This window comes from Perca fluviatilis, chromosome 11 (genome assembly GCF_010015445.1).
Source record: "Perca fluviatilis chromosome 11, GENO_Pfluv_1.0, whole genome shotgun sequence".
Classification (NCBI taxonomy): Eukaryota; Metazoa; Chordata; class Actinopteri; order Perciformes; family Percidae; genus Perca; species Perca fluviatilis.
In genome coordinates, this window is record NC_053122.1 from 27,183,131 (window position 1) to 27,208,033 (window position 24,903).

Below are 24,903 nucleotides of genomic sequence, written 5' to 3' on the forward strand. Positions count from 1 at the left end.
TGTGTACAAGTCTTACACTTTATACAGGTATAACTAAAGGTTGCCATGGAGTTACGGAATTGCCACAAATATATTTAGTGCAGTTCTAGAATGATTCTTAAAAGTAAATATAATGCAATAATGTAAAGTGACCCAATTAACGGTATTAGTCCCGGAATAAAATGACATTAAAAGTACATAGTTATAAGCAGCAAACTGTACTAAACATCGCACGTGAAAGCGCTCATTCAGAATGACCTTTTAATAGTGTTATAAGTGAATAACCTGTAAGCAGCATTTTAATGTAGCCAGGTCCAGGTGGTCTGTCAAACTACTGTACTCTAGCAGTACTACTGTACTTAGTTTAACTTATATAAATACATCATTATCTAAGTTGATTATACCGTACAGTATGTGTACAGTATGTGTGCAAAGTAACTAACAACAAATTAATAAATATGTGTTTTAAAAGTACCAATATTTCTCTAAAATGTAGTGGAGTAGGGGTACAAAAGTACCTCAAAATTGTACTCAAGTGTGGTTCTTGAGTAAATATACTTAGTTTTAGAGCGGTTACTTTCTACCTCTGACAGTGTGTCGTGAACATATCATGTGAAACCTGGCGCGTCATGTTCGGACTATTTTACAGGCGCGTGGCGGATGTCTTCCGCTCAGTGTGTTTACAAGGCTGGCGGAGTGATCTGCAGTTGTGAAGGTCCTGACGGGAGACAGACAGCGGGGATCGATAACAAACCAGACTCGGTGAAACATTATGACTGCAGTAATAGTCAGATAGCTGGCTTCTTATCTTTTATGAGCCAGAATTGGAGACAAACAAATAAAGACAGCCAAGACCATGGAAAGAAAAGGGTGAGACTTTTTAAATGTTCAGTCGAAGGAGTTGTTCAAATGAAAGTTTCTCTGCAGGAAATGCACGCATGCATACATGCGTTTTGCAATTGAGAACAACACTTAGCAAATTACCAGGTCTGTGTTATTTACACTTTTGTTACTTTAGCTAAACGTAGGCTTTAGCTCGTTTTGAGTTTATTACGTTTGTAAACATGCAACTTAGAACAATAGTAAGTTAATTGATACTCTGGTTCCTGGTACGTTGACGTTACCAACGCCGCTAGCCTGATTAGCTAGCTAAGTTTCATTGTTTACACACGCTTGACTTGCGGCGCGTTGGGCCCCGGCACAGCTAAATTACGCAAGTATACGGTATAAAAATCTCCGCTGCAGCCAGCTGTCTTGTTCAAACTTGTAGATAAAGGATATGCTGCCTCGTGTGTAGTTCACCGCTAATGTATCCACTTGCAAGTCCCAAAAATGAGTAGATACTTCACTCTCAACACAGTGGTAACGTACGCTTGAAAATCATCAATTCCGTTGTACGTTATTATCATTACAAAGCAGTAGCAGTTAACTGATCTACCTCAAAATTCCAACTACACACCCAAAAATCATCCACACAGGTGTTTTCACTTACTGATTACACCTGTGGGCGTGTACAGATTTGTACTGTGACCTCAGAGAACTATGCCCCAATTTAGCCTGTGAAGAGATCCGATCATTTAGAATAACTGAGAAGCCAAGTGTGGGTGTCCAGACCCATAACTGCTTTAATGCCTCGGTTAATGAAGAAGTAAATCTTGTGATAATGATGAGTCTTCTGTTTTTCTTTCTAGTGTACCTGTTAAGCGCATTTTCAACAAGCCCCAGATAGTCCGCAGTCTGGGCAGCAACCTTCACACAGATGTGAATGCCAGCCACTCCCGAGCCGGATGGTCGCTCCTGACCAAAGTGCAGCGCAGCAGGCACAAGAATTTCTATGACATCAACCATCAAATCAGGGTGAGAATGTGGTATTTATGACGCAGTAATGACTGTGCTGTGCTACCTGAAGGGACAATTATTACATTAATATACAGTGCCCATAAATCATATTCCCCTCCCATTTTCATGTTATGGTTTTACATTATTTAATGAAAATGGTTTTAATTATACTGACAATGAGCAACAGAGCAAGTCTTTAATGATAACGTGAACCAAAGTGATCAGTGGAGGCACATTTGGCAGTAATTCCAGCTTTGAGTTTATGAGAATAGGTGTCTTCCTTGCAAACCTGCTCAGGTTACATGGGGACCTGCCACACATTTTGGATGGATTTAGACCTAAAGGTTAGAGACGGGCGCTTGTGATTGGGAGGTCGTCGGTTCGATCCCCAGACTGGCAGGATAAAATCTGGGTGGGGAAATTGAAAGAACAGCGCTTGTCCCTCCCTCATTACCACCACTGAGGTGCCCTTGAGCAAGGCACCTAACCCCAACCGCTCCAGTGGAGCTGCTCAGTGGCCAGCAGATCAGACTGTGGTTATACTGCCTGTATACTGTTATACTGTTAGGCTGCCTCTCAGTGAACCTTCCTTGAATAAATAAAGGTAAAAAAAAAAAGACGCTCCAGGAAGTGTTGTCTTTAAACCCAAAACATAGCATTTAGTGTAATTATTGTAGTACGGCCAAAAAGCTCAGTTTAGGTCTCATTGTACAATAGAACCTTCTTCCACTTTGTTTCAGAGTCTCACGCATGTTTTCTGGCAAACACTAGTTAGTATGTCATGAGACTTATTTTTTTAACAATGACTTTCTTTGCTACTATGCCATAAAGTTCTAACTGATAAATTGCCCAGGCAACAGTTGTGGTCATGTGGTGTACACAGTGACTGTGACCTACATAATAAACCTTAGTTTACTCCAGTGAGCTGTAAATCTAGATCTTCTGACACTAGCATATGCATATACTTTGTATCAGAATTTTGACACTATATATAGTGAATAAGGTAACAAATAAGGAAGGAATTTGGACACAACCGTCCCCATGAGTTGCCATAGACCGCTTTGTTGCCTCCCTTAGTGATACACATCTCCCACAAGCAGTTTTATGATTGACTGAAGACTGTGCTAACAGGGATATTCAGTGCCATTGTAAAACTGACATTGTTACATCATTACAACCTTATATCTCTGCTGCTTATGGTGCGTTCATTTTGTCCACCGAAGTCGTTTTACGAGTTGTTTTCCGGAGTTACGACCCGGAAGTTGCAAAAAGAACGCCCCCGAGGTCGTATTTACGACTCGTCAAGTCGTCTGAACTCAGAGGACCCCGAGCTCACTTTCAAAGATGGCTACGTCGTGCATCACACGTAGTAAACATTGTGGTTATCTACAATTTTAAGCACTTTTGTCGTTGTTGTAACCAAATGAAGAAGTCGTACACATAGCACTGTATACTGCTACCTATAGGCATGTCGCTACAGTCTTATTAGGAGTTAAATACCGTCTAATTAGTTATTTTGTAGCTTGTGCAGCTGAAATTGGCTAGAGACGCTCGGTTGCTATATGACAACAATGGCTTTAAGCAGAGTCTTGAGCAGAAAGCAGAGCAGTAGCCTAACGTTAATCAAAACGTAATTTTCATGTATCAAACTGTGAAATATATGTGTAATTTGTCAATAACTGGGTGAATAGAATCCTAAATGTTACTAAAAATGTTACAAAAATCCATCTTTTCTCCGACTCGTAGTATTGTGTGACAAAAAGAATGCAACAACCCGCGGTTATTCGTTTTTCGACACGGATGTGACGTCACGCTCGAGCTACTAGTCGCGATTACAAGACAAAAAGAACGCACCATTAGCTTAAGATCATTCCCCCCAAACTGTCCTGCATCATAATAATCATCCCAGTTCATTGTAATGTTTCGTCACACTGCATAGCATTAAATAAGAGATGCAACAGTACCCCCTGTTCATCACTAACAATAACACATACATACATACAGCTGTGTAGATTTGTACAGTAACTTTTCACAAGTCTTCTAAAAAGTTGTATTTTATTATGAGAGAAAATTGGTTATCAGAATTTTTGCCGTTATGTTCTTGTCTCTCTTAAAGGCCAAGCCTGATTTAAACACAACACTACCAGTTCGACAGACAGCATCCATCTTCAAACAACCAGTGACCAAGGTAACCAATCATCCCAACAACAAGGTGAAGACAGACCCGCAGAAGGCTGTGGACCAACCGAAACAAGTAAGTCAGAGGGCAGAAAACATGCACGTTTCAGCTCTTAAAACTTTCTTTAGGCTCTCTGTACTTTTTAGTGTTTTTAGGAAACGATTACATCACCATTAATACAATAGAAGGGCATGTGAGTAAAAGAAAATTGGTGTACCTTTTTAGTAGTTGTAATGTTTTGCATAGCTGGCCACTATAAAACCTGGTTTCCTAGTGTTCTGTTATGTCTCTTTCTGACTTTGCTGTTATGTAATGAGTGCTAAAGGGTCGATTCAACCTAGTTCAATATCCTTGTAAATTATATAATGATGCACATATTTAGTTTGTGGAAAGATGTGCTCAAAACTTAACAAGGACATTTTGTTTTCTTCAATCTTCAGCTGTTCTGGGAGAGGAAGTTGAGCGGGTTAAATGCATTTGATATCGCAGAGGAGCTAGTGAAAACTATGGATCTTCCAAAAGGCTTACAGGGTGAGTGTAACCAAAACAAATATGACAACCTTGTGTGAGTCAGAGCTGGAATTTTTTAGAAGCTTGACTTGTGCTTTCCTGTTGTCCTCTGCCTAGGTGTTGGGCCTGCGTGTTCAGATAAAACACTGCTTTCTGCCATCGCCAGTGCCCTGCACACCAGCCCGGCACCGGTCACTGGACAGCTCACCGCTGCAGTGGAGAAAAATCCTGGAGTCTGGCTCAACACATCACAGCCCCTCTGCAAAGCCTTCGTAGTGACTGATGATGACATCAGGTAAGATGTTCACACAAACAACACAGCTGTAGTTTTCCCCTTCTCGGTTTAATGTGTCAAATGGGAATCAAGTAAACTGAAAGTGCAGTTAATTGTGGCACATGCACCCAGTAACAAGGTAGTTTAACATGTTAGGCCTATTGTTAGTTTGGGGTTATCATGTTAAGTTACTGAACTAGTGAAAATGTTATTAGGGTACATAAAAGAAAAAGCACCATGCCTGAAATATGCGTTGTGTTGAATGTTGAGATTAGCTTACTCTGTTTTGTGGAAGCACCCTGAAGCGCTGCCCGCTTCCCTTCGGCAACCATGTTAACCATAGACCTTGTATACATATGATGTTGACTATTGGGCTGTTAAGACGAGAGCGGCACGGAGCTCCGTGGTCGGCTTGCGATCTAGTTTGTGTCAAACGTGCTGAATGTGTTGTTTTTTAGTATCTGTTCTAAATTAACTTTAAAAGGGATATTTTTCAAGTTATTAATTTCTTTTATTTTTTTTATTATTGCAACAATCCAAAAGAATATTCTCCAGAATAACCTCAAAGGTACTGTATGCTGAAAACATAATATGGCAAATTCAAGCCCATCAAGCAACAACAGTTGGGCACATTGACCTGAATGTAACATTACTTGGTAATGCTAACACAATGTAGTGTCCCACTTTACACTTGGAAAGGTTAACTAAGCAGTTCAACACAAAACACTGGAGCCTGTGTATTACAGCTACAGACACACTGTACAAGTACATTTGTCAGCTGAATGTGGCAGTGTAATTGTGTTTAACCTCACATGTGGGAAAATAAACGCTCACAAACCCGGCGCAAGGCCCAAATCACCAAACGTGCGTGTGTTAATTGCGCTTCAAAAACATTTGTGGCATTGAAAGGAATTTGCGTTTACTTATTATCGTGTTAACTTTGGCAGCCCTAATTATATTTCTATACATGTTCCACTACTTGGGGAACTAAATCTTGTCATGTGGTCATCTTCGTGTCTTTGCCATGAAAGTTTTTTTTTTTATTATAGCCACCTTATTTATTTATTTTCCTCTTCTATGTCTCTTAGGAAGCAGGAGGACCTGGTGCAGAATGTACGGAGGCGGCTGGAGGAAGCCCTCACGGCTGATATGTTAGCTCATATAGAGGACACCGCTGCAGATGCAGCAGCAGCCAACAAAGTGGAGGAGAAGGTTGAACAGGTGGACAAGGAGGAATTATAGCCAAGGTACTCAAAACTGCAGGGCTGGTACCAGTGTTGCTGAATCCTTTTTTTTTATTTTTTAAATTGGTTCACCCATTGCCTCTGTTTAGCCTCATTGTTAGGACAACTACAGTGCATGTAACATGTCTCTTTCTCATCTCTCCCACAGGCTTGTTGTGACATGTTTGCTGGTAAACTTTCATTTTCAAATAATTGGCTCCACAAGGATTTTGTATACACTTTTAACTGAAATAGACCCTAATAGCAGACATTCTGCAGATTGTGTTTACCTTAACAAAGACTGTTTTCTTTATTTGTATTTTTTTCTTACATGTGACAGTGTAATCCTGGATGGGTGCTTTCAGTTAATTTTTTACCTCCACTAATGTATGGCAACTTTCTTAAGACTCTCTATACAGTTCAGTGTTTTCAGGAATGACCACCACTTCACTATTGATAGTATAGTGAGTCAAAGGAAATTATTGTTCCTGTAAGTAGTTGTACTTTTAAGGCAGTTTACGGCAGTTGTGGATGATGTTCTAAACAATGCAGTGTTACATTTAGTTGACAGCTGTTCAAGCTCAAAGTTAAAAACACAAACCTGATGTATGTGACTGACGTGTGTGTGTGTGTATGTGTGTTGAATGTATCAGTTAATGTTGACGTTGTGCGTTTCTTTTTTAACATGTTGCTCTTTTATATTTTACTCTGGCACTATAGGTAGTTTGTTTGAAAGCATAAAAAGGTTGCAGTATGTTTACATGCACACAGCAATCTCGTGGCTGTGTAAAATCACATTTAGTTTGTTTGATTTGATTGTTTGACCGTTCAAAGCAGTGTTATTTCTCACAATAACCTTTTTGAGTTTACATGGTTTGGGAGTTTAAGTCATGGTATTTGTATTGCCAAAATAATTATTAGGACTGTTTTGCCAGCTACATTTGAGTTTAATCCGTAACCGAGAGTGTGTACCCTCAGAAAAACAAATAGAACACTGATGTACCTCATAACAAGATGTACTGTACCTCATTACAAGATTTATTATTTGTCTCTGTACCCCTGTGTCAATGTCAAATAAATGCAGCTCTTTCATGACTGATGTTTTCTTGGTCATTATCATTCTTAAATCTAGGAGGTTGTGGTAGGTGGACATGTTTTTAGATTTTGTGATTAAAGGTTGTGGTCCTTTCTTCTTTAAAAGTTAGCGTTAGGATTGTTCAAGTGTGTGTGTGTATATATATGTATATATATATATGTGTATATATATGTATATATATATATGTATGTATATATGTATATGTATATATATATATATATATATATATATATATATATATATATATATATATATATATATATATATATATATATATATATATATATATATATATATATATATAATATATATATATATATATATATATATATATAGACATATATATATATATATAGACATTATTCCCTGTAATGATTCCTCCTTTCCAAAACCCACAGACCATGTTGAGCCAAAGCTAATGAGTTAATTACACAAAGTTGGTATCTTCCAAAGTAAAAAAAAAATATATATATATTTATAATTATCAGCAAGGAAACCCAAATAGGTCATAAGAGGGGATCTCTCCACAGCCAGTATAGACAGAAGGAACAATTACAGTGATCAATAACTTCAAGTGTCCATGTGACCTTTGTTTTAAACCTGGAAAAGTGTGAACCTATCCTTTCATGGTTCAAGAAAGGGTGGTGCTTTTAATAATATTAATGTAATACCTATTGCCCTTCACGATTCTTTTTTTATTATTATTTGTATTACCTAGAAAGCACAAATAAATGGAGGCGCGCGCGCACACACACTGCATGAGCATCATTCAATGCTCTTGTTGGACCACCCAAAACACCTTATTGGTAGCCATGATGAACACACCCAAGTATGACAACATTTTTTTAAACATGTATCATGCGTTAACAGTCGGAATGCAGAGAGGGAGATAGGGAGATTAAATAGTGCCCTGCAGACTGACAGACACAATTGGCAGTGACAGCAGCGGTGGCTTTGCCGTCGATGCTCTCCCCTTGCTGCATGTGGCCTTTGAACTCATTGTTGTGTCGCGGATGACGTCAGTGCCGTGTGCTGGAGACGGAGCGGCGTGCGCCTGGCGAGACAAAGGCGGCGGACCGACCGGGGTCAGGCAGCAGCAGTAGATGCAGAGAGCTGAGAACCAATGTGTGTGTGTTTTTTTTAACTGAAAACTGCTAACCTTGGATTTGAGCGGCGGTCTCCCTGACGGTACGCAAAAGGAAGACCCAGTGACACTCCCAGGAATATGCTTTGACTCTCAAGAAAGAGAAAAAAAAACAACAGAGCTCTCTTTTCGTTTTTAAAACGTTTTTCTCCTACGCCCCCCCCATTTAGCGTGCTACTAGTTAGCTAACCAGTTAGCTCTCTAGCGTTGCACAGCGCACAGTACTCCTCCTCCTGGCTGCTTCTCATCTTTCCCTCAAAAATTGGGCGACAACCGAAGACAGGATCTCGTCGACAAAGGCAAGATAAAGTAAGTTCATGCGGTTTTCGCACTTGTTTAATTTTAAAAATCAACGCGGCTGCATTTGAGAATGATCACAAGTTCGACTGTCAGAACAGAGCTAACCAGCTAGCTGTGGTGCTCCCAAACAAAGGGGTCGACAACGTGACTGAGTGCCGACTATGTGGAGCTAGCCTGTTAGCTTGGCTATTGAAGCTAACAACAGCTTATATCCCTCTTTTATATATATATATATATTTTTTTTTATTCGACCAGTACATATAAGAGTGTCTGAAGTTATTACCACAGATGTTCTTATGCGTGCAGGCGTACACGTTGTGCACTTGTGTTAAAGCGGACATGCTTTATGACAAAACAACCTCCTGGATGGTTTCAGGTGTCAGACAAAAAGCAACAACAGACAAAGCAAGGCGCCCAAATCAACACTGCTAATGCATGCTGCTGTTTCTGAATGATCGGTGACTCCACTGTGCTCATCCCTGGCCTGGTTTTGAGTGTTTTATGATAAACAAACACTTGACATTTTTTGTTATTTTACCATTTTTTAAATTTTTTTTTATTTCAGAAGAGGGTGAGCTCACTCCCAACAAACAGGCATCCGTGATCTGATGTGAGATCCACGGAGAGACAATGCCTAGCCCTTTATTCCACCCCGAGATTATGGACCACGACGTGGTGATCAGCAGCCAGCACAACGGGGTCGGTCTGCCCCGAGAGACAGACCAGGAGTCCCGGGAAGAGGACCATCATGATGCGCTCCGCTTCGCCCTGGACCAGCTGTCACTCATGGCTCTGGAGAAAGTGGACTGTGGTAGCGGAGGCGGCGGGCTGGTCGACACTCTAGATGGGACCCAGGGTCCGGGCTCCGAGGGCTGCAACGGTGTGGGCGGAGGGGGCTACGTGGATCTACAGATGCTGGAGCATCCAAACGGGTCCCGGGACTCGCCGACGTCCTGCTCTCCATCCCCGGAGTACTACGGCTCGGGCGGGTACCACATGGCCAGCACGCACTCCATGCTCCACGGGGAACAAAGCTCCGTCCTCTGCAGCAGGAAAAGAAGTGTCAACATGACGGAATGTGTACCTGTCCCCAGCTCTGAACATGTGGCTGAAATAGTGGGGAGACAAGGTAAGAGCATGAGTGTGTGTGTGTGATTGTGTGTTATGCTGCTTAGTTAGTGAGGAATTAACTGGTGTTTATGGTGAGCTTTAAGGATGCATGCAGCCTGGCTGTTCTTTGTTTGGGTGGCAGTCTGGTGGAAGCAGGATCTCTGAACTTTTACAGCGTGTGCTTGGTGCTCAGGTCGGACTGCACTCACTGTTTGGGTCTTTGATGTCAGCATAATGCGTAGTCCATTAAATAACCCCTACGTACTATATTTATATTCAATTTTAACAATATTTAGACAATAGACACGAGGGGGGAGTGAGAGAGTGTGGTTGAGTAGGAGGGAGGGGGAGGGGTGGGAGAGGGTCAGACAAAGCGGCAGATTGTCGGGAGTCTGGACATGTCTAGCAGCCTGCATCTAACAAAGGGAATATACCGAAATGTGCTGATTTTTACATATCGCGGAGTCCGTGTTGAACACTGAACTCGCAATTCTATCTCACGTGTATGTTTATGGTAGATTATTATTGTCCCTGCTGAGCAGATTTTTAAGCTGAAACGGGGCAGCAGACGCACCAACACGGGACTGGGCGGTGTTACGCCCTGCACCCAGCGCCGTCTGCCGATGCTGCTGCTCGCATATGAGCCGCTACGTGCGATACATGTCTCCTTTTTTTTCTTCTTTTGTCTGTTTATCCACACACGTCCTCCACTTTCGATAGACTGAGGTTGTAGGTTTGGGTCGACCGTCGCAGCCGCGGCGGCGTTACGGCATTGTTCTCTTTGTTTGAAAAAGCCATGCTTTCTGCTTCCCAGAATGACATCACACACCGTGCGCCCTATTGGTCGCCGAGAACCAAGCGTCCATATTTAAAGAAACAGAGCACCCGGTTGATGCCGGCGGGCGGAGGAGCATGAGTTGACACAAGCAGCGCATCCGCTCCCGGCTTCATGTTTGGGGCAAACAGGCTCTTCGTGAATAACCTGCATAACCGCTGCTTTTTGCGTCCTCGGATATGTTGTTATGATGCGAAAATTTTCCGATTGTGCATTATTAAAGCACCGGAACTGTAGTGATTATGGTGTTGATTTTTGAATGTTTTGTTTTTGAGGATTTCAGTACCCGGCATGTTGACGCAATCAAGCATGTTGACTCATTTATTTATTTCTATATTCAAAAATGTGTTTGGAACCGCTTTCAATTTACAACACGTTTGTGTGTGTATATACCAAGTTGCCAGTTAATTAGGTACACTTAGTTAAATTAATGCAGTCCAATACAACAGTCGTGAATCAAAAAATAAGTACTACCATCACGAAGATTATATTGTTCAGTTTTTGTGGGAACAGTTTTCAAGACCGATTTCAAGTCGGGAGAACACCTCAATTTCAACTAAACAGATCTGTAAATCTGAGTTTCTCCGCTAAGAGTCATGCAAAAGCACCACTTTAATTCTTGTGTTTACCAGAGATGTGCTCGTACGTTTCTTGGAAATAAGTCATTCAGCATGAAAAAAGCATAAAACATGACTAAAGAAATCTAAGTTGACTAAGACCAAAACGACCGATTAGTCGACTAAGAGGGAGCAGCCCTAGTTAACAAGGTGTACTTACTAAACTGCTAAGAGTGCATGTTGGAAGTGTTCTCATTAGATTTTGTGTATGTACTATAACTGCACTTATATTTATGGCTATGTCATAAATATGTGTTTTATATATGCATGGGTGTGTGTCTGAATGTGTATAAATGATGGTGTTGTGTCCGTGTCTTCCAGGTTGTAAGATTAAGGCCTTGCGTGCCAAAACAAACACCTATATAAAGACTCCAGTCAGAGGCGAGGAGCCAGTGTTTATCGTGACGGGACGCAGGGAGGATGTCGAGATGGCCAAGCGGGAAATTGTCTCTGCGGCTGAGCATTTTTCTATGATTCGGGCGTCCCGCTGCAAAGCTGGAGGGCCCGGTGGAGGAGGCGGCGGTGCCAGCTCTCTTCCTGGACCACCACACTTACCTGGACAGACCACCATACAGGTACAGAAACCGAATACTTAGTCGTTAGCTGTGTTTTTGTTTTACTCTGCCGGGTAACAAAGGAATAACTGGGTGTTGGATAACATCTGCTTAAAAACGCCATACCTCTGTTCTCTGTCCTGTAGTTAAATTAAAACCTTTCTCTTGCCACCGATCCAGGTGAGGGTGCCCTACAGAGTAGTCGGTTTAGTTGTCGGACCAAAGGGAGCAACGATCAAGCGCATCCAGCAGCAGACTCACACCTACATCGTGACACCCAGTCGAGAGAAAGACCCGGTGTTCGAGGTGACCGGCATGCCGGAGAACGTGGACCGCGCGCGCGAGGAGATCGAGACCCACATCACCCTGCGAACTGGAACCTTTGTAGACCTGCAGGGAGACAATGACTTCCACTCCAACGGCACGGATGTCAGTCTAGAAGGCCTGGGCGCCCTGAGCGGAGGGCTGGGGTCGTCCCTGTGGTCCAGGGCTACTGGCCACCATTCGGTCCCCCCCCCTCCTCCTCCGCCCTCCCCACCGCCTCCTCCCCTCCCCATGTCCATGCACCACTCCTCCAGCCGGAAGATGTCCTCCTCAGTAGCCTATCACACGCACAACGGCGGGATGAGCTCCGACAACTTCAGCACCTCTCGCAAGGCCAACGAGGGAGGCAGCCCCACCAGCCCTTTTAGCACAGGCTCCAGCAGTGCTGGAGGAGGGTTTACTTTCGGGGGCGACTCCACCCCAGGGCTGCCCTCCTCGGACGAGCTGGGCTTTGAGTTCACCGCTGCCAACATCTGGGCACCTTTCGTCAACGGCGGGGCGGGCAATAAGACGGCCGGCTCCTCCCAGCAGCAGCAGCCTCTACGTCGCAACAGCAGCGGCCTCAGCGGTGGCGCCATCACTCCAAGATTGTCTCCAACTCTGCCTCAGGACACGGGCGTGGGCCCCCTGGATCATCCACTAGCCCGTCGTGCACAGAGCGACCCCCTCAGCACTCTCTCCTGGCTACAGTCGGGCAGCGCAGGAGGCGGCTCCTTCTCCGGCGCGTCCAGCTCCAGCTCCGGCGGTTCGTCGACCGGTTACTCCTCCTGCTCGGCGTCCTCCCTGCCTGGCGGCTCGCCCACTGACTCCGAGGGAGGCGGCGGCGGCGGCGGCATGGTCCTCAGCTCCGGGATGCTGAGTCGGCTGAAAGGCGGCTCCGTCTCCGGGGTCGCGGGCCTGGTCGGCGTCAGCCCCGGGATCAACAGGGACTGCTTTGTGTGTTTCGAGAGCGAGGTGACGGCAGCCCTGGTGCCTTGTGGCCACAACCTGTTCTGCATGGAGTGCGCCGGGCAAATCTGCCAGTCAGCTGAGCCCGAGTGTCCCGTCTGCCACACCCCCGCCACACAGTGCATCCGCATCTTTTCCTAATGCCTGGGGAGAGGGGGTAGGGGGCAATATGAGGTGGGCAAGAAGAAGACTGGGGTGGGGCACCAGCTACGGCAGAGGCAATGGAAGGATTCACACTAATAACTCTCACACACACGATGGACCATAATAAATGCATAATAGAGATGATGATACTATACGGATGTTGATTTATTGCTGATAACTGTCAAGATTAATAATCACAATAATAATAATAATAATAATAATAATGACTGAGTTATTTTCAGAGTGAAGTTAATTGAAACTGGTCTGCAGACAGTTATGGCTCAGACAGTCTCTCGGTGGTGAACTTCTGGAAGGAAACTAGTGTCTTATCTCTCTTCAGGCCTTCATTTTGACCGGCAGCAGCCTGCACTGCTGCCGGTCCGTCTCGACATTTCTTCATTCTGGCTTCTTCAGATCTCTGCCTGCTTTCTCTCTCACAGCCTTTCGTTTTGACACTTTTGTACTTAACAGATATTTTTCGATGAAGCTGTCAATGAGGCCTGCACTTTTCTACTCCTTATTTTAACGTTCTTGACAGGACACAAAACCGTTCCAACAAACCCCTATGCTTTCTCCCCTTGCTCTCACTCATGCTGTTGTTTGACATGGAGCGGCGGGGTTGCTATTTTTCTGTACGCTCTGAACTTTTTTTTATTTTTTTTTTTATAATGTCCGCATTTAGTCAGGCGCCTATCTGAAAACAATAGAGCCGAGGGACCTCCTAAGGATGACTTCATGCTTCTCATTGCCATGCATTTTTTTGCCGTCAGTAATGACAAAAGAATGCTATTAATAGACACCTCCTTACTTCCTGATCGAATTCAATAACATGATGGATGAATTTGGATGCCCCACATTTGAAATGTGGCTGCCGCATTGATTCACATTAATTATCCTTTTTTAATAAGTGAGAAACATACCATTAGTGATACTGTAGGAATGTGTCTGAGGTCAGTTCTCTGTACATTTGGGCTGCCTGACAATCCCTTTACATCTCGTGTGTGTGTGTGTGTGTGTGTGTGTGTGTGTGTGTGTGTGTGTGTGTGTGTGTGTGTGTGTGTGTGTGTGTGTGTGTGTGTGTGTGTGTGTGTGTGTGTGTGTGTGTGTGTGTGTGTGTGTGTGTGTGTGTGTGTGTGTGTGTGTGTGTGTGTGTGCCCGATGCCCGATGCCCGCGTGTAATGCCCGCTCATGCTGTTTCCACGTTGGCATCATTATGTGCCCTCACCATGAGAAGGCCTGGTTTCTGTCTGCTGCCCCTCTCCTTCACTTCCCGCTCACCGTCTTACAGGAGGACTTTGCGCAGATCCATCCACACCAGGACCTTTTCCTCCTCACATCCTGTCTGTTACACTGCGATCGGCTCGTTTTAGCGTTTTCTACTAGTTTTTGACTCTTGACTGTCAAGTGTGTGGCTCGCAGACATATTTTGAACTCTAGGATAAGATAGGGCTTTTCTGATGTCACATCTGAATGTTTTGTCCAATAAGGTTACGGAGAGACAGTTGCTCCTCCCATATGAAACAATAACAAGGGGCTCGATTTAACCTTTTTTTTTTTTTTTTTTTTTTTTCACTGTAACTCCCAGCCCCTCTAAAATGAAGGAAAAAAAAAAAATAAGAAAGAAACGGCTCTTACTGTTTTTGTTTTGGTAGTTTTGGTCTTCCACCCCACTCTCACAGCCAAGCTGTATGGCACTCTCTCAGATATACCCATATAGCGCTGTACTCCTGGCCAAATGTGGTGCACTATATGGTTAGTTGTTTGAGATTTGTCCTATGTTTTCATAGCATTGCTGGGTAACTCCCGATAAGGCGGTTGCATCCTGTTTTCTGTTTCGTGGTTTTTAAAGAATTCAGTGTGAGTTTCTGCCTCTTATAGTGTTAATACTGTACGTATGATTTGGTGCGATGGTACACGGTTGCCGTTGGTGGCCCTTTTTTTTTTATTATAAATACATGGAATCAGCTCATAGAATGAGACAAGCCATGACAATACAATTTAAAAACAAAAAAATGACACACCTAATTCCCAAGGGCTTCCTCTGACTGCACAGACACATGATCACATTTTCAGGCTCACGCGCAGTAGGTAGAACTTCTTCTTTTATGGCAGCTAGTAGCTAGGTCATCCAGGGCTTCCAGACACTCCTTGTGTTCAAATCCCAGCAGCTGCAGAATGTTTTGCTTGTTGTTGTTGTTTTTTTAAATTATATTTTCTAACTGTCCCTACACAGTCATCACATTCAGATCCTGCCAGTAGAGCGTAGGAGGGCGTTGCAGTCACAGTGTGTCCTCCTCTCTGGACGAAGTCTCAGATCAGGACAGGTTGTAGGGTTTTAATATCGAGGGGGGGGGGGGGAAGGGTAACTACTTGAGGAAATTATTGGCGAGGATGGGCAGTTGCTGCTGTGCTTTGGTGCTCCAGCCAGTATGATGTGAAACTTATTTGCTGTCTGACTGTTCGTTTGCTACTTTAGGTGAAGAGGGCAGCAGCTGCACAGAGGAATCTAATAAGCCGCTGTCCTGGTTGAGCGCAGCAGTGCATTAATTCCTGTGTCACACACGAGTAGGAAAAATCTGCCCAGGAGCTGAACCGGTAGTCTTTGTGAAGACTTTCCCATGGTGCTTTGGTGCAACTCCCTACTGAAACACAGCGATGAACAAACCCAGTTGGTAGTGAGAGGCCTCTTAGTTCTCAGACTAAACTTCTGCAGGGCACTGTACAGGCCTGACGAGCCCGTTCACATTCTCGTCGAAACTGGCAACCCACCATTTTGTCTCTTACTCGTGCACACTGGGAACCGATGCAGGGCCGCGAACACGTCCGAAAGAAACAGATCTGTCGTGTAAGTCTGTTGAGGCCAGTCTTAAAGCCCTTCTTCAAACTGTCCAAGTCGATGTGTTGAAGGAATTAAACGTGTTGTATTTAACAGATAGGTCTCATGTAAACTCTGGTGTTGCACTGGGATGTTTCTGGCCAATGAGAGAATGTTAGGGTTTAATGTACAGTAGTTTAACTGTTTAAAAAGGTACAACATTTTTCCAATTGACTGCTGAATTTTTTTTTTTTTGTTTTTTAGCCGAACTTATCCCCTCCCCCATTTCCTTCCTAAAGGTTTGAAAACAGGGTTTCCTGAGGCATGCTAGCCAGTGACCTCTGGCCTTTTTTTGTGATTAGATGGGGGTGAGAAGAGAGCCACGCCAGTAAGGGGTGACGGACACCCCTCAAACCGCCGCTCTCCTATTTTTTGCTTTAAATCTCTTTGTATGCAGAACCAAAATGTAAACTGTTGGCAAACTAGGTTTCAGGCCTGACCTGAGTGTGTATATACCCTGAATACAATCATTGGGATCTTGTTTTCAAAAGTGAAATTACTTATTTAAGACAAGTGTAGTTTCTAAAGAACATGTATCATTATTTGTAAGTTAACCATCTGCATGTCTTTAAGCCACCTGGCATTAGCTAATAATTTTTAAGATAAAAAAAAAAAAACTTTTTACACATTTTATTTTTTACAATTTATTTGCTTACCTAAATATCCCAGACAATAATGTGACCCTTTTTATTACTTCAAATTTATTTTTATTTTCCATATTTTTTTTTCCTTATTTTCTGTGTACTACATATAGGCAATTTATAACAAAATGAGAAAATTATTGAAGAAATTTTAAAATTGAAATATATTTTATTTGAAAGTTTATGGACCTTTTAACCGTGAGCCAGAAAAAAATTGTATAATCGTATAATTTGAACTGACTTGACGGTTATGAGAAATGTATCAAGAGTTTTATTTTTTATGCTTCTTTAATAAAGTCTTGTTTTTGGTTTCATTTTTTTACTGTAAAAATAAGAACTTGTGTCTGGTGTCTTTATTACTGGCCTGTTTAGAGTGGAAATGTGCAGCAGACTGGAGCAACTGTCTCTCTGCCACATGGTGGCAGTACAGACACACCTGCAGCAGATACAAGCATCAATACTGCTGGGACTGAAGTCTGCAGTTCAGGAGTGTTTGTCTGAGACCAAACGTCAATTAAATTCTTTAGAAAATCTATGGAACCTTGGCATGAGCCTGGATCTAAAACTGAAATAGATTTTGGTGTAGCTTTAGAAGAAATGTATTGTCAGAAGCAATGCTGAAATGATTAGTCAATAGTAAATTAAACCATTTTAATTAGTGTTTTAAGTCTTTATCAAGCAAAAGTGCTTTTTTTTTAAGTTAAAGCTTCTAAATTGTGAGGATTTTCTAGGAATTCAGTGCTAGCCTGACAAAACAAGCAAAGTAAGGATGTCAGTTTTTGGTGGAACTCTTTCACGGTTTTCTGACATTTTAAGAACTTGAATAGAGCTGAAACAAAACGAAACAGACATTTCAATGTAGACTCATTTGGAATTGGAAAGCCATTTTATAAGTAAAATTGCTGAATATAAAGCGGTCCCAGCTTCTTAAATATTAAATTTAGCTACTTGTCTTACATTATAGTAAAAATAAAGAAATATATACAAAATGCAGTCCCTGCAGAAAATGTTGAAAAGCTAAACTGGATTGCTGGCATAATTGCGTAAAAAGAAAGTGAGGTAGTGAGAATAGTTGTAAAAGTGGGAATGGATTAATTAGTACGAATTTCATTGAAATGTTGAATAATACCAATCGTTTATTAAACAAAAGTGGAATATTTCAAAAAAGGAATAGTAAAGCATGTCGAAAAATCATAAAAAAGGGAATAAAAAGGCATAATATAGTATGTCACAAAAAAAGTCATAGTATATAGTACATCAAAACTAGTCACGAAAAGGGAAAATTGAACAAAATGGTAAAAAAGTCATACTATAGTACCTTGAAGAAGGTGATGAAAAAATCATAGTATAGTATGTTGAAGAATTATAAAAAAGTAGCTCACATGGTAGCGTGTGCAAGAGTCTTAGTCCTTGCTGCATCTGCCGCAGATTCAAATCCGACCAGTAGCCCTTTGCTGTAGCTCATTTCCACTGTCTCTCCCCTGTCATGTCTAAGCTGCCTATCAAATAAAGGCCTAAAATGCCAAAAATAATAGTATGTTTAAAAAAGTGATAAAAAAAAAAGTCATTGTATAGTATGTCGAAAATAGTCATAGTATAGTATGTCGAAAAAAGTGATAAAAAAGCCATAGTATGGCATTTCAAAAATAGTCATAGTATAGAATGTCAAAAAAGTGATAAGAGTAATATGTTGAAAAAAGTGATAAAAAAGTCATAGTATAGTATGTCAAAAGAAGTGATAAAAAAGTCATAGTATGTCAAAAGAAGTGATAAAAAAGTCATAGTATAGTATGTCAAAAAAGTGATAAGAGTAATATGTTGAAAAAAGTGATAAAAGTCATAGTATAGCATGTCGAAAAGAGTCATAGTATAGTTTGTCGAAAAAAGTCATAGTATAGTATGTTGAAAAAAGTGATAAAAGTCATAGTATAGCATGTCGAAAAGAGTCATAGTATAGTTTGTCGAAAAAAGTCATAGTATAGTATGTTGAAAAAAGTCATAGTATGGTATGTCGAAAAAAGTGATAAAAAAGTCATAGTGTAGCATGTCGAAAAAAGTCATAATATAGTATGTCGAAAAGAGTGATAAAAAGTCATAGTATAGTATGTCAAAAGAAGTGATAAAAAAGTCATAGTATAGTATGTCAAAAAAGTGATGAGTAATATGTTGAAAAAAGTGATAAAAAAGTCATTGTATAGTAGGTTGAAAAAGTCATAGTATAGTATGTCGAAAAAGTCATAGTATAGTATGTCGAAAAGAGTCATAGTATAGTATGTTGAAAAAAGTCATAGTATAGTATGTCGAAAGAAGTGATAAGAGTAATAGTAATAAGTCATAGTATAGTACGTAAAAAGTCATAGTATAGTATGTCGAAAAAAGTCATTGTATAGTATGTCAAAAAAAATGATAAAAAAGTCATAGTATAGTATGTCGAAAAGAGTGATAAAAAGTCATAGTATAGTATGTCAAAAAAAGTAATTGTAATTGTAATTTATTTATTTGAACAGGGACAATGCACAAAGAACATTAATAGATGTCTTGTGCCAGGTTGTAGCAAATTGCTAATTTCCGCCCGTGGTACCAGGGCAGGTAGATGGCGCATTAAAATAAAAATAAAGTATTTACAGTACATATATATATTACATATAATACAGATACATAAAGTCATAAAGATCTAAAATCATTGTTCCCTTATCCCACCCCAAACACAGACAGTGATAAAGGGATAAAAAGTCATAGTATAGTATGTAAAAAAAGTGATAAAAAAGTCATAGTATAGTATGTCGAAAAGAGTGATAAAAAGTCATAGTATAGTATGTAAAAAAAAGTGATAAAAGAGTAATAGTATAGTTTGTCGAAAAATGTGATTAAAAGTCTAGTATAGTATGTCAAAAAAAGTCATAGTATAGTATGTCGAAAATAGTGATAAAAGAGTCATAGTATAGTATGTCAAAAAAAGTGATAAAAGAGTCATAGTGTATCGTGTAAAAAAAAGTGATAACAGTAATAGTATAGCATGTCAACAAAAGTGAAAAAAGTCATAGTATAGTATATTGAAAAAAGTGATAAAAAAAGTCATAGTATAGTATGTCGAAAAAAGTCATAGTATAGTATGTTGAAAAAGTGATAAAAAAGTCATAGTATGGCATTTCAAAAATAGTCATAGTATAGTATGTCGAAAAAAGTCATAGTATAGTCTGTTGAAAAAAGTGATAAAAAAGTCATAGTATAGTATGTCGAAAAAAGTCATAGTATAGTATGTCGAAAAAAGTCATAGTATAGTATGTCGAAAAAAGTGATAACAGTAATAGTATAGCATGTCAACAAAAGTGAAAAAAGTCATAGTATAGTACGTCGAAAAAAGTGATAAAAAAGTCATAGTATAGTATGTCGAAAGAAGTGATAAAAAGTCATAGTATAGTATATCGAAAAAAGTGATAAAAAAGTCATAGTATAGTATGTCGAAAAAAGTGATAAAAAAGTCATAGTATAGTATGTCGAAAAAAGTCATAGTATAGTATGTCGAAAAAAGTGATAAAAAAGTCATAGTATAGTATGTCGAAAAAAGTGATAAAAAAGTCATAGTATAGTATGTCGAAAAAAGTCATAGTATAGTATGTTGGAAAAAGTGATAAAAGAGTAATAGTATAATATGTCGAAAAATGTGATTAAAAGTCATAGTATAGTATGTCGAAAAATGTGATTAAAAGTCATAGTATAGTATGTCTAAAAAAGTGATAAAATAGTCATAGTATAGCATGTCAAAAAAAGTCATAGGATAGTATATCGAAAACAGTGATAAAAGAGTCATAGTATAGTATGTCAACAAAAAGTGCTGAAAAAAGTCTTAGTATAGTATATCGAAAAAAGTATTATGTATTCATAGTATAGTACGTTTACAAATGTGAAAAAAGTCATAGTATAGTATGTCGAAAAAAGTGATAAAAAAGTCATAGTATAGTATGTCGAAAGAAGTGATAAAAAGTCATAGTATAGTATATCGAAAATAGTGATAAAAAAGTCATAGTATAGTATGTCGAAAAAAGTGATAAAAAAGTCATAGTATAGTATGTCGAAAAAAGTGAAAAAAAAGTCATAGTATAGTATGTCGAAAAAAGTGATAAAAAAGTCATAGTATAGTATGTCAACAAAAGTGAAAAAAGTCATAGTATAGTACATCGAAAAAAGTGATAAAAAAGTCATAGTATAGTATGTCGAAAGAAGTGATAAAAAGTCATAGTATAGTATATCGAAAAAAGTGATAAAAAAGTCATAGTATAGTATGTCGAAAGAAGTGATAAAAAGTCATAGTATAGTATATCGAAAAAAGTGATAAAAAGTCATAGTATAGTATGTCGAAAAAAGTGATAAAAAAGTCATAGTATAGTATGTCGAAAAAAGTCATAGTATAGTATGTCGAAAGAAGTGATAAAAAAGTCATAGTATAGTATGTCGAAAAAAGTGATAAAAAAGTCATAGTATAGTATGTCGAAAAAAGTCATAGTATAGTATGTCGAAAGAAGTGATAAAAAAGTCATAGTATGTCGAAAAAAGTGATAAAAGAGTAATAGTATAAAATGTCGAAAAATGTGATTAAAAGTCATAGTATAGTATGTCGAAAAAAGTGATTAAAAGTCATAGTATAGTATGTTGAAAAATGTGATTAAAAGTCATAGTATAGTATGTCTAAAAAAGTGATTAAAAGTCATAGTATAGTATGTTGAAAAAAGTGATAAAAAGTCATAGTATAGTATGTCGAAAAAACTGATAAAAAAGTCATAGTATAGTATGTCGAAAAAACTGATAAAAAAAGTCATAGTATAGTATGTCGAAAAAGTGATTAAAAAGTCATAGTATAGTATGTCGAAAGAAGTCATAAGAGTAATAGTATAGTATGTTGAAAAAAGTGATAAATAAGTCATAGTATAGTACGTCGAAAAAGTCATAGTATAGTATGTCGAAAAAAGTCATATTATAGTATGTCAAAAAAAGTGATAAAACAGTCATAGTATATCATGTAAAAAAAGTGATAACAGTAATAGTATAGCATGTCAACAAAAGTGAAAAAAGTCATAGTATAGTATGTTGAAAAAAGTGATAAAAAAGTCATAGTATAGTATGTCGAAAAAAGTCATAGTATAGTATGTTGAAAAAAGTGATAAAAAAGTCATAGTATAGTATGTCGAAAAAAGTCATAGTATAGTATGTTGAAAAAAGTGATAAAAAAGTCATAGTATAGTACGTCGAAAAAAGTCATAGTATAGTATGTTGAAAAAAGTGATAAAAAAGTCATAGTATAGTATGTCGAAAAAAGTGATAAAAAGTCACAGTATAGTATGTCAAAAAAGTGATAAAAAAGTCATAGTATAGTACGTCGAAAAAAGTCATAGTATAGTATGTTGAAAAAAGTGATAAAAAAGTCATAGTATAGTACGTCGAAAAAAGTCATAGTATAGTATGTTGAAAAAAGTGATAAAAAGTCATAGTATAGTATGTCGAAAAAAGTCATAGTATAGTATGTTGAAAAAAGTGATAAAAAAGTCATAGTATAGTATGTCGAAAAGAGTTATAAAAAGTCACAGTATAGTATGTCAAAAAAAGTGATAAAAGAGTCATAGTATATCATGTAAAAAAAGTGATAACAGTAATAGTATAGCATGTCAACAAAAGTGAAAAAAGTCATAGTATAGTATGTTGAAAAAAGTGATAAAAAAGTCATTGTATAGTACGTCGAAAAAAGTCATAGTATAGTATGTTGAAAAAAGTGATAAAAAAGTCATAGTATAGTATGTTGAAAAAAGTCATAGTATAGTATGTTGAAAAAAGTGATAAAAAAGTCATAGTATAGTATGTTGAAAAAAGTGATAAAAAAGTCATAGTATAGTATGTCGAAAAAAGTGATAAAAGAGTAATAGTATAGTTTGTCAAAAATGTGATTAAAAGTCTAGTATAGTATGTCAAAAAAAGTCATAGTATAGTATGTCGAAAATAGTGATAAAAGAGTCATAGTATAGTATGTCAACAAAAAGTGCTGAAAAAAGTCTTAGTATAGTAAATCGAAAAAAGTGTTAAATATTCATAGTATAGTATGTCTACAAATGTGATAAAATAGTCATAGTATAGCATGTCGAAAAAAGTGATAAAAAGTCATAGTATGGTATGTCAAAAATAGTGATAAAAAGTACTGGTATAATATGTCAAAAATAGTGATAAAAAAGTTATAGAACAGTATATTGAAAAAGGCATAGTATAATATAACAAAAAAAGTGATAAAAAAGTCGTAGTATAGTATGTCGGAAAAAGTGATAAAAACGTCATGGTTTAGTATGTCGACAATAGTCATAGTATAGTACGTTGAAAAAAAGTGATAAAAAAGTCATAGTATAGTATGTCAAACAGTGATAAAAATGTTATAGAACAGTATGTCGAAAAAAGTGATTAAAAAAGTCATAGTATAGTATGTCGAAAAAAGTGATTAAAAAAGTCATAGTATAGTATGTCGAAAGAAGTGATAAAAAAGTCATATTATAGCATTTCAAAAAAACTGATAAGAGTAATAGTATAATATGTTGAAAAAAGTGATAAAAAAGTCATAGTATAGCATTTCAAAAAAAGTGATAAGAGTAATAGTATAATATGTTGAAAAAAGTGATAAAAAAGTCATAGTATAGTATGTTGAAAAAAGTGATAAAAGAGCATAGTACAGCATGTCGAAAAGAAGAGTGAAAGAAACACAACTTTTCTCTACATCTTTTTGTATTCTTGATTACTGTATATTGAAACCACTTGCACCATACAGGATTTGAATAACCACCCTTCTGTCTGCAATTATTCTCTTGTAACCCAAAGCTATTGCACCTGACACACATTCATGTTTTCATCACATGTAACTTTCACTTATATATTATATTTAGGACCTCAGAACTTACTGAGACATGTAGGACTTGAACACATAACCATCTGTCTTCCATTCATTCTCTTAATCCTCTAAGCTACCTGACCTGTGATAAAAACATTGTTTTTGGGATATTTGTCTCTTTAGTGTATCTGACCTCAGAACCTACTCAGAGATGCAAGACTTGAACACTCAACCTTCTTTCTTCCAAGGATTCTCTTAATCCTCTAAGCTATCTGACCTGTGACAAAGGCTTTGTTTTTGGTATATTTGTCTCTTTATCTTCAGTGTATCAGATCAATACTCAACGAGACATGTAGACTTGTACACGTAACCTTCAGTTTTCCAATCATTCTCTTATCCCTCTAAGCTATGTGACCTTGCACTCAGTGTACAGGATCTCAAGGCTTACTGACTTGAACACTCAACCTTTAGTTTTTCAATAACTCGCTTATCCCTCTAAGCTATCTGACCTGACACAGAAGATATGTTTTAGTATGTGGAAATAAGTCATAGTATAGCATGATGAAAAAGTCATGAAAAAGTCATAGAAAAAAGTGTCAAAAAAGTGATACAATGTCATGGAATAGTTTGTGAAAAAAGTCATTAAAAGTAAATGTATAGTATGATTAAAAGTTATAGTATAGTATGTAAAAAAAAAAGTGAAAGAAGTCTTAGTACAGTATGTCAAAAAGTCATAGTACAGTATGTAAAAGAAAGTCTGGAAGCCGAGAAGAATGGGAATCGATCCGAGGGTCAGAGCCTACAGGTCCTACTTGCTACTGCTAGTTGCAGCAGTGCGATCCAATGAGTCACAATACCATTAAATAAATTATTTCAAAAATATATTTGTATGTCGAAAAAATTCCATTAAAAAGTAATAGAATGGTATGTCGAAAAAAGAAAAGTCAGAGAATGGTATGTCGAAAAAAGAAAAGTCATAGTATAGTACTACCAAATGTCATAATATGTAAAAAAGTGATAAAATAGTCATAGTATAATATATATATATATACAAAAGTCATAGTATAGTGGGTTGAAAAAAATGATAAAAAAAAGTCATGGTATATTTTATCAAAAAGTAGCTCACCTGGTAGTGTGCGCCCGAAGTACAGAGTCTTAGCCCTTGCTGCAGCGGCTGCCGGTTCAGTTCCGACCTGTGGCCCTTTTCTGCATGTCATTCTCCCTTTCTCTCCCCTTTCATGTCTAAGCTGCCTATCAAATAAAGGCCTAAAATGCAAAAAAAAAATAGTATGTCGATAAAAAAGTCATAGTAAAGTATGTCAAAAAAGTCATAGTATAGCATATCTAATAAAAGTGATACAAAAGTCATAGTATAGTATGTAGGAAAAGATTAAAAAAGGAGATAAAAGGCCATAATATAGTCTGTCCAAAAAAAGACAGGATAGAATGTCG

The 24,903-nt window shown here is 38.6% G+C and overlaps 2 protein-coding genes across 3 annotated transcripts; both read left to right on the plus strand.

The window, feature by feature from the left end:
- Nucleotides 1–645: 645 nt before the first annotated feature.
- mbd3a (methyl-CpG binding domain protein 3a) lies at nucleotides 646–7,100 on the plus strand. 2 transcript variants are annotated; one of them, XM_039816677.1, is made up of 7 exons: nucleotides 647–849; nucleotides 1,671–1,836; nucleotides 3,935–4,072; nucleotides 4,438–4,528; nucleotides 4,625–4,802; nucleotides 5,870–6,028; nucleotides 6,174–7,100. In XM_039816677.1, the coding sequence occupies exons 1-6, from the start codon at nucleotides 836–838 to the stop codon at nucleotides 6,021–6,023; spliced, it is 741 nt and encodes a 246-aa protein (XP_039672611.1). In that variant the 5' UTR covers nucleotides 647–835; the 3' UTR covers nucleotides 6,024–6,028; nucleotides 6,174–7,100. The 2 variants fall into 2 exon arrangements, with proteins under 2 accessions (XP_039672609.1, XP_039672611.1); XM_039816675.1 differs by having other exon boundaries at nucleotides 646–849; nucleotides 5,870–7,100.
- Nucleotides 7,101–8,010: 910 nt separating this feature from the next.
- Nucleotides 8,011–13,076, plus strand: LOC120568858 (RNA-binding protein MEX3B-like). The gene is made up of 4 exons (XM_039816588.1): nucleotides 8,011–8,553; nucleotides 9,110–9,673; nucleotides 11,428–11,681; nucleotides 11,841–13,076. The coding sequence occupies exons 2-4, from the start codon at nucleotides 9,175–9,177 to the stop codon at nucleotides 13,071–13,073; spliced, it is 1,986 nt and encodes a 661-aa protein (XP_039672522.1). The 5' UTR covers nucleotides 8,011–8,553; nucleotides 9,110–9,174; the 3' UTR covers nucleotides 13,074–13,076.
- Nucleotides 13,077–24,903: the final 11,827 nt, after the last annotated feature.

Bases quoted from the DNA above. Each gene is read 5' to 3' on its own strand.
- mbd3a (XM_039816675.1), top strand. The intron at 4,529-4,624 runs GTGAGTGTAACC...TCCTCTGCCTAG, and splicing joins TCTTCCAAAAGGCTTACAGG to GTGTTGGGCCTGCGTGTTCA. The intron at 4,803-5,869 runs GTAAGATGTTCA...TATGTCTCTTAG, and splicing joins GTGACTGATGATGACATCAG to GAAGCAGGAGGACCTGGTGC.
- LOC120568858 (XM_039816588.1), top strand. From the start codon at position 9,175: ATGCCTAGCCCTTTATTCCACCCCGAGATTATGGACCACGACGTGGTG. The intron at 9,674-11,427 runs GTAAGAGCATGA...CGTGTCTTCCAG, and splicing joins TGAAATAGTGGGGAGACAAG to GTTGTAAGATTAAGGCCTTG. The intron at 11,682-11,840 runs GTACAGAAACCG...CCACCGATCCAG, and splicing joins CTGGACAGACCACCATACAG to GTGAGGGTGCCCTACAGAGT.